General features: G+C 38.7%; 1 protein-coding gene across 1 annotated transcript; it reads right to left on the bottom strand.

The window, feature by feature from the left end:
* Window positions 1–909: 909 nt before the first annotated feature.
* fgf5 (fibroblast growth factor 5) lies at window positions 910–9,782 on the bottom strand. The gene is made up of 3 exons (XM_068015440.1): window positions 9,509–9,782; window positions 8,249–8,352; window positions 910–1,260 (listed from the first exon to the last, which is right to left on the bottom strand). The coding sequence occupies exons 1-3, from the start codon at window positions 9,780–9,782 to the stop codon at window positions 910–912; spliced, it is 729 nt and encodes a 242-aa protein (XP_067871541.1).
* Between the last annotated feature and the right edge of the window lie 2,950 nt (window positions 9,783–12,732).

The raw sequence follows: 12,732 nt of genomic DNA on the forward strand, positions 1-12,732 counted from the left end.
TGACGTTGATGTCTGCCACTTGATACACCTATAGACAGAAGCTGGCTCCCAAATGCATGTGTGTGTTTTTCCCTGTCAAGCAGCCCCTTCCCTGCGGGTCTGGAAGAAATGGAATGCTAGGATCATGGCAGGGATATTTTAAACATCCGAACTCCAAAATGATAGTTTGATAGACGGTCTGTAATCCATCCTTCCACCTGTTCCGCCGGAGAAAGGCGGGCTCAAGGGTTGTGCATCACCGGAGTATGGCCACTCCGAAAACGAACTGTTGCATGTGCTTTCCAAGTTGAAATAAATGTACGTTATCGCAAACCAGTGATGCCGCCCCTCCGCCCCCCCCCCCCCCCCCCCCACCATCTTAGAAAGAAAAAATAAACAATTCCTTGTTTGTTCTTAGAAAAGGAACGGCACTTTTCTGGAAAAGGGATACTTCCTTTCAAATTAAAGAAGGATTCAACATTTTTTCAAAACATATTCAACATTTCTGCTAGGGGGGAAAAAGTTGTTTGCTTCCTTTACTAAATGTGATTTTTTTTTTGTTAAACAAGCACTATACTCAACACAAATCAATTTTCCAACGAAAATGAACGTATATTTAAGAAAGTATGTTTTTCAATAAAAAAAATCGCTTGAAAACAAGCCAACATATGTTCTCCCAACAAACAATCTGATGTTTGTATTATACCCGTACAGTTTCTCATTTCCAATGCTGATACAGCACCCATTTAAAATACTGTCAGATGCACAGCCCACGCTGCCACTGCTGCGCGCAGGCTGTGATTATGTAAATGGCGTGTCTCTTTGCAGAAGCAGACACTCTTGTCTCCCTGTGATCCCCAGTGCACCACAGCAGCTTTCCAACAGTCACTGCCCCCCGAACCAAATAAAAGGAGTTCAACCCATTCGGTACTATCCAAAACGAAATTTTGGCCGATATTTGACAACGCTCGTTTTCTTCCTGCTGACGCTTGTAGAAGGAGGCGATTTTGGAGGTTTGGGTGGCGGTTTTTTCTCTGGAATTTTTCTAGTAATTTTGAACTTCTTTTCTTTCTCAAACTGTTTGAACCTTGGAAGAAAATGTGTAGAAATGTGCTGAGGTTTCACCCGAGGGCTGTTCCCCTTTTTAACTTTACCACGTTTATTTAAAGCCACGTACCACTCTCGGCTATTGTTTTCGCTCTTGTAAGTGGCCGAGGCGTAAGTGTTGTAACTGTTCTCTTGATATCTCTCCTTGAAAATGCATTCATCTGTAAACTTGGTCTATAACAGAAGCAAAAAAATGTATTTTTCTTTTACTCAGACTTATCAAGAATATTGTGATGGCGTTTACACAGAAAGTGCAGCACAGAAACAGGCCATTGGTTCAACTGATCCATCCCAATATTTATGCTTCACACGAGCCTCCTCACACCTTTCCTCATCTAATCCTATCAGAATATCCTTCTAGTCCTTTCTTCCTCATGTGTTTGTCTAACTTTGCCTTAAATGCTTCTTAGCGCACACACTAGGTGAGGGCGAATGGCCTTTTGATCTTTGAAACAAAAACAGAAAAGAGGCTGAAACGGCCTGAAACCTTAAATAAAAACAAGAAATGCTGGAAATACTCAGCAGGTCTGAAAAAGAGGGAAGCAGAGTTAACGTTTCAGGTCAGTGACCCTTCTTCAGAACTCAACTCTGCTCCTCACTCCACAGATCCTCCAGACCTGCTGAGTATTTTCGGCATTCTCTGTTTTTATTTTGGATTTCCTGAACCTGCAGTATTTTGCTTTTCTTCAGGTATTTGATTTGTTCAATATTCTTAGAATTCAAAGATATTCTATGGATTGTGGTAGATCTCGCCCAGTGATCTATGATATAGGTCTATGTATTGACCTGCCAGTGCAGTTACCTGTCGGTAACTGGTGACACTGCAGATACAAGATACTACCAAACTTTGTGGGCACAGATCCAGGGGACAATAGGGACCAAGGCATTCACACAACATAGGGAAACAATCCATTCAGTGCACACTTCCCATTTATTTTACTTACATACTAAGCGTACCATTAAACAAAAATCTCTACGTTTTGGGTCGGTATTTTCTGAAAGAAAATGTGCACGTTTCAGCTGAAGAGTGGATTCTCGCGTGTTGCTCCAGATCTGCAAATGGGCAAAATATTAATCTATTCTTTTGGATAGATCCGTTTCTGTAGAAAACATTCTTTGGTTGAAAACTATTGGAAAGCTTGAATGTACCAACAGGAGATGCCACGGCCAATCCCACCTCCCCCGCCCACCCACCCCTCCCCAAATCGCTAGTGAATCTATCAACATGTTTATGAAGTGAGAATGTAAATAACTTTCATTTTTTTTAAATCCGAGTTCGGGCGATAAGATAGGTTCCAACAGCTGCAGCGGTCCTTTCTTTCCAGTATAGGCTGATAAAAGCTATTTACCAACAAAATGTTGTACAAAACTGCCTGGTGATTTCAAACTGTCCCCAACAATGAATACTTCATGTAACAATTTGTTAATGGATGTCTTAAATGGCCTGCGGTTCTTATATCTTTCTTCCAAAGGTAGAAAGTTGAAATCCATACGTACCTCATTCTATATTCCAATATGTGTATTGAAGGCGCAGAATTGCGTTCCATCAATTCCAGATCAAATTGATAAATGTAACAGTAGTTGATAAATGTAACGGTAGTTTGCCCAAGGAGTCTGCACACTTGGCTGTTTTGGAGTCGCGAGTGTCAATAAATTATTGAGATACAAGAACTTCAAACCGGAAACTGTTAAATAATAACTGACATTCGGTAGGTGAAATCGTGCCTTTAGTTACTCATAAAATACCCGCGGCAACTTAGGCGTTTTCAATAGGCGTAATTTTTTAAAACCATATTTAACATGGAGTGAGTTTTGATCGGATGCTGCAATATTTGAACATTGTACTGTTATAAATCTGAGAATGTTCTTAGGAAACCGTCTCTGCCGCAGTGACTGTGTCTCTTGTAATCTCTGAACATTTTGACAACTATCAGAAATTACATGCACCTGTCTCAGCCTTCTTTTGAAGCTCTTAGAATTTGTAATAAAACTCCAGCAAGCCAAACAAATATTAAAGAAAAATATAGTCTACTATTTTCCATTTTTGGCATTGACTTTGAAACATGTGTTTTCGGAATTTAGATGAAATTTGGCAGTTTGTTTACACCATTCTGGCTCAAAATTATAGAGTTTAAAAAAAATTCTATACGAAATCATCCGTGTGTGACGTGTACGATTTTCACGCTCAGTGCAGTCAAATTTGCAATTAACGTTAAATAAAAATTGCAATATTTCAAAATATCTTAAATCCTCCTGAGGAATTAAAGAAAAATCTCCTCTGTGCAGCGATTGATAATTGCTGGAATACAATATCCTTTGAACTCACTTACTGATTTAATTATGTTGCCATCTGTATTTTGAAAAAAAAGACTGATGTCAGGCGACCAGTCAAGATAAGAGAAAGAAAGACTGGAGCAGTGTTACAACTTAATATGCGAATTGGTTTGGCAGGATTGTCGAATTATTTCTACCATTGACTTTTATCTCATTTCAGCTAAAAGTGGATAGATTGAGTTCTATCAAAGCGCCACATTGACGGGTGCAGAATTCTCTCTCTACTTCCAAAGTTATTAAGCAATCACAGAACTTCACCCAACCATGACGAGTACGCAGTCACATGCCATTTAGCATTAATTGCATTAATTTTAGTAGCACCAACAGAAGGCAATTTAAGTCAATTGTCAATTTGTTTGCTTAGAATTCCGAATGACATCCAATGATTCAATTTTGCTCGGTGTCGTTAATTTTGTTCAAATCCTAAATAGGAAATATACAGGATCTAGCTAACATTTCGCAAAAAGGAACCAAAAATGTAAATGCAAAATTCGCCCATAATTTAAAGGTGAAGCTTAATCGACATATGACATCCACTAATTTCAACATTGAAGGTAACATTTAGTAGCTAGTAATATATGTGCAACAAATACTGTTTATGTAGCATCAACTCCAAAGCAATCTATTGAATCTGTGTGCACAGATGCAATTACATATGGTATATATCAAAATAATTTTTTACTGAAATAATTGTGGCTTCTGCAATGTGAACAAAGTTTAAACAATCTTTTAGATGCCCCCATTTTGAAAGACAACAGCAGGATGACAAGGCTATTTCACAATTTGAACACCTTTTAATTCAACAGTACAACTTATTCAGCGTGTTTTTTTTTACAGCGTGGGTTTCAAACCCTATATTTTTTATTTCTAAGGTCGTCAGATAATTCATAGTAATTTTCTTAAGGATCTTATTTCGAATGATCACTTGTAGGTACCAAAGACATAGCAGGACAAGGAAAGAGGTTCTGCATAGTCAGTATGAGGAACTAGGTGCCAAAATAAGAAGCAGAACCTCAAAGGTAATAATCTCTGGATTATTACCTGAGCCATGTGAAAATTGGCATAGGGCAAATAAGATTAGAGAAATTGATGCGTGACTGAAAGACATGTGTGGTAGAAGTGGGTTCCAGTTCGTGGGTCACTGGCACCAGTACGGGAAAAGTGGTGGCTGTACAGTTGGGACGGTCTACACCTGAACCATGCTGGGGCCGGTGTTCTAGCAAACTGCATAACTAGGGAAGTAGAGAGGGTTTTAAACTGAATAGTGGGGGCAAGGAATCAAATTTGGGAAGATATGGTAAATCAAGCAGTAGCGACAAGACAAGAGAGAAAGGTATAAATATGGGAAATGATAAACAGACTGTGACAGGAAGGGACAGAGCAAAAAATCTAAGAGTAAATCAACAGATAAAGCTAGAGGTTACAAAAATAATAAAAGGACAAAAGGCTCTGTATCTAAATGCACGTAGCATTTGAAACAAAACAGATGAACTGAGAGCACAAATAGAAATAAATAAGTACAATCTGATAGCCATTACAGAGACATGGCTGCAGGATGGTATAGATGGGACCTGAATATTGAAGGGTACATGGCATTTAGGAAGGACAGGAAGCCAGGAAAAGGTGGAGGGGTAGCTCTGTTAATTAATGATGGTATTAGCGCAATAGAGAGAGATGACCTAAGTTCAGGAGACCAGGATGTAGAAGCAGTTTGGGTAGAGTTGAGAAATCATAAAGGCAATTCACTTGTGGGAGTGGTGTACAGGCCACCTAACATTAATCACACTGTAGGACAGGGTATAAAGGAAGAAATAATGGCAGTTTGTCAGAAAGGTACAGTGATAATTATGGGGGATTTTATCCTACATATAGACTGGAAAAATCAGATGGGCAGAGATAGCCTAAATGAAGAGTACATAGAATGTTTTTGGGATAATTTCTTGGAACAATATGTTCTGGAGCCAACCAGAGAGCAGGCTATACTAGACCTGGTATTGTGCAACGAGATAGGATTAATTAATGACCTCATAGTTACGGCACCCCTAGGTAGCAGCGATCATAATATGATTGAACTTTACATTCAGTTTGAGGGAGAGAAGAGTGTGTCCAAGACTAGTATTTTAAACTTAAATAAGGGCAATTATGAGGGCATGACAGCAGAGCTAGCTAAAGTGAACTGGCAAATCAGGTTAAGGGATAGGTCAATAGACATGCTGTGGCAGACATTTAAGGGGATATTTCAGAATACACAGAATACATACATTTCAATGAGAAAGAAAAATTCCAAGGGTGGGACCCACAAGCTGTGGTAAACTAAACAGTTAAAGATCATATCAAACTTAAAGAAAAAGCCTATAATTGTGCAAAGATGGGAGGCAGGTCAGAAAATTGGACAGTATATAAAAAACAGCAAAGAATGACTAAAAGATTGATACAGAAGGTAAAATTAGAGTACAAATGAAAGCTAGCCAGAAATATAAAGATAGATATTAAGAGTTTCTACTGATATTTTTAAAAAAGAGTCAACAAAGTGAATGTTGATCCTATAGAATGTGAGTCTGGGAAATTAATAATGGATAATAAGGAGATGGCAGATGAATTAAACGGATATTTTGCATCGGTCTTCACTATTGAGGGCACAAGTAACATCCCAGTATTAGCTGTAAGTAAGGAAATGGAAGGGAGGGAGGAACTCAAGAAAATTACAATCACCGAGGAAGTGGTACTGAACAAATTGTTGAAGCTGCGGGCTGACTTGTCCATGGGTCCTGATGGACTTAATCCAAGGGTGTTCAGAGAAGTGGCTGATGAGATGGTTGATGCATTAGTTTTAATTTTCCAAAATTCCCGAGATTCGGGGAAGGTTCCGTTAGATTGGAAAATAGCGAATGTATCTCCTTTATTCAAAAAGGAAAGGAGACAGAAAGCAGGAAACTACAGGTCAGTTAGCTTAATATCTGTCTTAGGGGAAATGTTAGAAGCTATTATTAAAAATTTTATAGCAGGACATTTAGAAAAATTCAAAGTAATCAGGCAGAGTCAACATGGTTTTGTGAAAGGGAAATCATGTTTAGCCAATTTATTGGAGTTCTTCGAGGGAGTTACATGTGCTGTGGATAAAGGGCAACTGGTGGATGTATTGTACTTAGATTTCCAGAAGGAATTTGATAATGTGCCAAATCAAAGGTTATTACAGAAAATAAAAGCTCATGGTGTAGGGGGCATCGATAGAAGATCGGCTAGCTAACAGGAAACAGTAGGCATAAATGGGTCATTTTCTGGTTGGCAAGATGTAACGAGTGATGTGCCACAGGGATCTGTGCTGGGGCCTCAACTTTTTACAAGTTATATTTAGATGAAGGGACCAAAGGTATAGTTGCTAAATTTGCTGATGACACAACGATAGGTAGGAAAGTAACTTGTGAAGAGGACATAAAGGGTCTACAAAGGGATCTAGATAGGTTAAGTGAGTGGGCAAAGACCTGGCAAATGGAGTATAATGTGGGAACATGTAAAATTGTCCACTTTGGCAGGAAGAATAAAAAAGAAGCATATTATCTAAATGGTGAGAGATTGCAGAGCTCTGAGATGCAGAGGGATCTGGGTGTCCTAGTGCATGAATTACAAAAGGTTAGTATGCAGGTACATCACGTAATTAGGAAAGCTAATAGAATGTTATCGTTTATCGCGAGGGAAAGTAGGTTTTGCTTCAGTTCAGGCAATTGGTGAGACCACATCTGGAGTACTGTGTGCAGTACTGGTCTCCTTATTTAAGGAAGGATGTAAATGCATTGGAGGCAGTACAGAGAAGGTTTACAAGACTAATAACTGGAATGGGCGGGCTGTCTTATGAGGAAAGATTGGACAGACTAGGCTTGTATCCGCTGGAATTTAGAAGAGGCGATTTGATTGAAACATATAAGATCCTGAGGGGTCTTGACAGGGTGGATGTGGAAAGGATGTTTCCTCTTGTGGGAGACTCTAAGAACGAGGCGTCACTGTTTAAAATAAGTGGTTGCCCATTTAAGACAGAGATGAGGAGAATTTCTTTCTCTCAGTCCTGAGTCTTTGGAATTCTCTTCCTCAAAAGGCAGTGGAAGCATTTTTAAGGCAGAGGTAGATAGATTCTTGATAAGCAAGAGGGTGGAAGGTTATGGGGTAGGTGGACATGTGGAGTAATCAGTTATTGAATGGCGGAGCCGGCTCGAAGGGCCGACTGTCCTACTCCTGCTCCTAATTAGTCTGTTCGTATGTTCATCCCTCTGTCCCCTTCACGTATTTAATAAATCAGTCAGATATTTCAAGATTAGTTTTGAGGTTCTAGATGTAACGTGGATTTGCTTTCAGTAGCAAAAATAAAATTTACAGGGAGGCTTGCTTTCCTTTGAACACACAGTATCTGTAAAATATATGCATTTGGGGGCTTGAGTGCACTTTAGCGTCAAGTAGTATTAGAACAGATCTCGGTTACTTAATAAAGTAATGCTTAATGCAGAAGAAGATCATGATAGTTAGGGTGTGATTTGCCAGTCACCTTCAGAAAAATACTGACTGTAATTCTTATAACTGAGTGCTTCTTAGATGATTTGTGATGAACTGCGTGGAACTTCGTGAAAAATGAATGTGAAAGTTGATGCCGTGTTGACCACGCCTAATAAGTCAAGTCCATCTAAGAAAAGATAAAGCTGATTTTGAACCACTCATTCGAATGAGCGGCTAGACACATCCAGTAGGCTTTGATATCAATTCCCATTCAACATTTACACTTTTTCTTTTGCTCTGCAGAAGCTTTTAAAGAATAGCGCCACCGACCTCAAATAATACTCACAGTTGCGTAAAGTTTCCCCTTTTTATTCATCGCTAAAAATCGGTTGCTAAAAATTCCTCGAATTCCCACTATTCCCTGAGACACGGCAAATATTTCCAAAATACCTGCAAGTGAAATTTCACAATAAGACGTTGTTGTTGAATCTCTAAAATATGCTTGCTGGCTACTGCCCGCAGACCGCAATCGCTTAAAGCTATCACAAACAGTTTTAGTACTGGGAGGTCCCATGCAGTTAGTCGGCCTGTAAGTATTTTAAGTTGTAAAATATGAAAATTATTTTGCTTATTGTTAAATACCTGTCATTTTATTTTTCTGTATTATTTTGCTGTGGATTATACTTCCCTGGTATTGGCATGCTGAAGATTTTTTAAAAAATCGTCAATATACAATTTCCATATCAGCAATGACTCGCCTAAGCGTTCTCCTTCGTGACCTATTCCAACTTTTTAAAAAATCACAAATTCATTGTGTTTAGTTATTTCCTGATAATAAATAATTGACAATCCGTGTATTGATGTAACACGTTAGGGCCAAAACAGCCATGCCGTTCACTCACCCAATCACTTCAAACACTCAGTTCCCTATAGCCTGCACCTGTTACCGACATACTTGGCAGTTTAACATGACCACACAATGAAACATGGGCCAGACAACCTGACCCCGGAAACACAAATCACAAAATCGATCTTTGTGGCAAAAATAACTTTGCAAATAAACATCGTTTCCAGTTACGTGGAGGTAAGCTAATGATATATTTACATTACGCTGCAGAACATTTTGGATTCATTCCGTTATACATGTTTTAGTTTATCTTGCAATATTTAAAAACAACATTCCGAATCATGTCAACATTTAGTATATGGCATATATAGTATATATCGACCTCAAAGTCAATATACATAAAATCCCAAATGTAACCTATACAGATGTCTAGATTAATATCCAACTTGCTATTACATTTTTTAGAGCAATCGTTATTTCTTACATAGGTGTATTCTATTATGACAACTTAAAATGCGCAGTCCTTTGCTCGTCGAAGCAATTCACTTGTAACCAAAACAATGATGCAAATATTATAATCTATGTGAATGGTAGTTAGAAGTTACCATTGAACACGTTGCACGCAAGCATAAGTTCTGTGTTTATTTCCCCCATAGAAAATTGCTATCCATTGACCATATTGTGTTATTTATGATTTGAGTGTGTTTATGTAATAGGGTCTGCCATTGTCATGGGAACTTATTTAGAATAAACACTTACTGAACAGATTGGCTTCATGCGAGCCACTGACTTTGCCATCAGGCTGAATCTGCAAATGAAAACCAATTCCAACTCTACAATAAAGTCTTCCAGTGCGGGGCCCAGACTTATTCCATTGGTACATGTTCCTTAGTGATCTACGACTCTGCATGGCTGAGGAGCTCTCGTTTGTTGTACCCTTAAGTAGTTCTGCAGACGCTACCTGCTCGCTATGCCCAGAAGAGAAGCGGACGGTGTGATTCAGAAAAAGGAGGACGAGGCAGTGAAGGCGCATTCTTCCAGCGGATCTCTCCGGAGTGCTCGCTGCTAGGACAATGCCCGCATTTTGCTGATCCTTTGCTCCATGCACCAGCGACCGTGTGTGGTGTGTTCGCCAGGCATATCCATGCAAAAGCTACTGCTGGCACGGGGATATTTATAACACAAATGATCTCATTGCGAGATGCATGCCTCTCATCTGAACGACAAGCTCTCATCCTGCAGTCGCCAGAAGAATGGGCATGGTCGTCTCCAATATTTGAAATGGAAAGAGAATTGGTTAGGAAAGAGTGCTATTAACACAAAAAATGCCAGGACGCCATCTGCGCAGACTTCACGCACGACGAGGCTAATTTTAATAGTAGGGGAAGTCTACAAATAATTCATAACAAACAGAAATGGGTCCCACAGGGGACAACCGAATGAGTCATTTCATGTCGAAACTCGAGGCTGCCGTAAACTAATGGTTCTTAACCAAGAACCACAATGATCTCTAATGACCCGTTTTCTCTCTGGAGATTTCAAATAGACATATAAATGGTCGCAGAGTGCAGTATGAAATAAAAAGACAACTTTACTCAATGGATCAATACTGTCAAGTTTTCCATAAGCAGCTTTGTGCTCCGTGACTAAAATGGGAATTATTAACAGCGACGAAAAGTTTAAATAAAGCAGATACTGGTCAAGATACGAAATTTGCACACAATTTCAAAATTCGTCTTTTTGCGCTTCGTGACTTCAATGATCTGGAATAAGATAACCAGTTCATTTAATAGTCGAATAATGAGGATGTAACTTAACATTCATCAAATCAGTTGAAAGTTTACAATAAAAGATATAATGGATAATATATTCCAGTGCAGGCAGGTTTGAGTATGTTGAGGACAAATGGATCACATTCTGAATATCAACACAACCAGACGCACATTTAATAGCATCAGCATATTGCACTAGAGATTGACGGTGCAATTTGGTTAAACGGGACAATAAGGTTTGTTTCCAAGCAGAATCAAAACAGCTTTGCACGCGTACTTAAGACCAATGGGCCATATTCACCCACATCGTTTGACAGGAAACAGACAGATGTGCCTTTCGTGCACCAGTGCCATACCGTGTTAGGAAAATAACATTTAAACCCCTGGCAGCAAACTAGAATTGGTTTGAGACTCAGTAATGCATCCTTTTGCACTAAAAATAATCTAATATAAACCATTTTGTCTAGAAGTTATTACTGTGTGTAAGAGAGAGAGGAGTATGAGGCCGTCTGCGCCTGAAATAATGAAACATGTAGGGATGTACGCGTGCAAAAGAAAGCAAATTGATGTGTTCGGGTGCGTGAGTGCATGTGCAAGAGCCTAAGTATGTATGTGTGCAACGGTGAGTGAATGTCTGTGCGGCATGGGGTGCTTTACACATTTAAATTATCATTTTAAAATAATTCCTAATTACCTTTTCAATAGTAATTCGTGTTACTTTCGCACCACTATTTGCTTCAGTTAAATATTTTTGTATCATTTGGCAACAAAACGATGCACATATGAATCTGGTGTGGGGAAATACACACAGGGCATAAGGCAATACTCCACAAGGACGAATGACAAAACTCCCTCTGCCTATTTTTTTTTATTGAATGTTTTTGAGCTGATAGTAAATGTTTGGACCCATTCGTTTTAACAATGTGACCGCTCTCCAGATCTGTAAGTTGAGGATTGTGTTTACATCAGACACGGTTTAACATTTGAACTAAAAAAGCAAAAAAAAAAAGATTGAAGACGTGAAATGTTGCATTCACGATCAACTAACCCGAGAAAGCAAGATTTCGATGGTCTGGCTCATTTTCTTTTAGCTTCACCTCGTATGTTCTCCGCTTAATCATGTCTATAAACTCTCATTTAAACATCAATCCTAATTAATTTTTCATGAACAAACATAATGAAACGACCTAGAAAAAGTAATTGTACTAATGTCATGCTCCATTTGTTCTGAATTTTAATCTGTGTGTTTGTGTGTTTATTTAAATAAACGCCTGAGATGCCATTTAAGATTATAAAAAAGCTGATTTACAAATCTGCATAGAAACATATTAGCATAGCTTCGAATAACTTTTTAAGAATTCAGGTGCATAATGGATTCAATTAGATTATTTTTGGAGCTCTTGAATGTATTCTGCAGAGCAACTGTTTTTATTTACCCGCTGTTTATGTAAAGCATGTGACACATCACACTGGATTAGATGAAAGGAAAGTTAAGGTAACTTTGGTAAACTTTTCATTAAATGGAACCAATTTAGATCAGCCAAATGGTAACTTTTCTTTGAAAGGATTTTGTTTGCTGAGCATTTTGCTTTGGTTGGAATTATCGTTTAAATTGATATTTCTTTATTTTTGCATGTGTCACTGTATAAGTCAATACCTTAAAGAGGGACTGCTTGATACAGTGAGTTAGAACACAGTTCTTACAGGTCAAGGACCCCCGTGCCAATCCAAGCCAGAATGAGAGTATAAAGTCCTTTGCCTTCTGTAAACACAAAACAAGTTTGAGTAGTCTCAACCCAGTACCAATAGTGCAGCCAAATGCCCAAAACATTCCACTATTTGACAATCTTATTCAAAGTGTCCATACAGACATCAGTATGGAAAATGGGAAAAATCACTTGGGTACAGTAGATGGAGTTAGGGTTAGGCCCGGTAGATTGTTGGGACAGAATACAGTCAAATGTTGCAAAATGTTGCTTGTGAGCAACGTGAGTTAGCAACACCAAGAGCCTATTCATAAACCGTCAATCAATCCCAAGGTAAAAGCTGCCCAATTTAGACCCATGACATGATACAATAATTGTGACATCCTTAAAATACTTCAGTATTTCAAAATAGTGACTTCTTTACATATGTTCCTTTCCAAAGAGAAGTCTTTTGTAGTCAAACAATAGTTTAGCCATTGAGTCCACTTTAGTGTGCTGGGGAGAT

This window comes from Heterodontus francisci, chromosome 1, assembly GCF_036365525.1.
Source record: "Heterodontus francisci isolate sHetFra1 chromosome 1, sHetFra1.hap1, whole genome shotgun sequence".
Taxonomy (NCBI): domain Eukaryota; kingdom Metazoa; phylum Chordata; class Chondrichthyes; order Heterodontiformes; family Heterodontidae; genus Heterodontus; species Heterodontus francisci.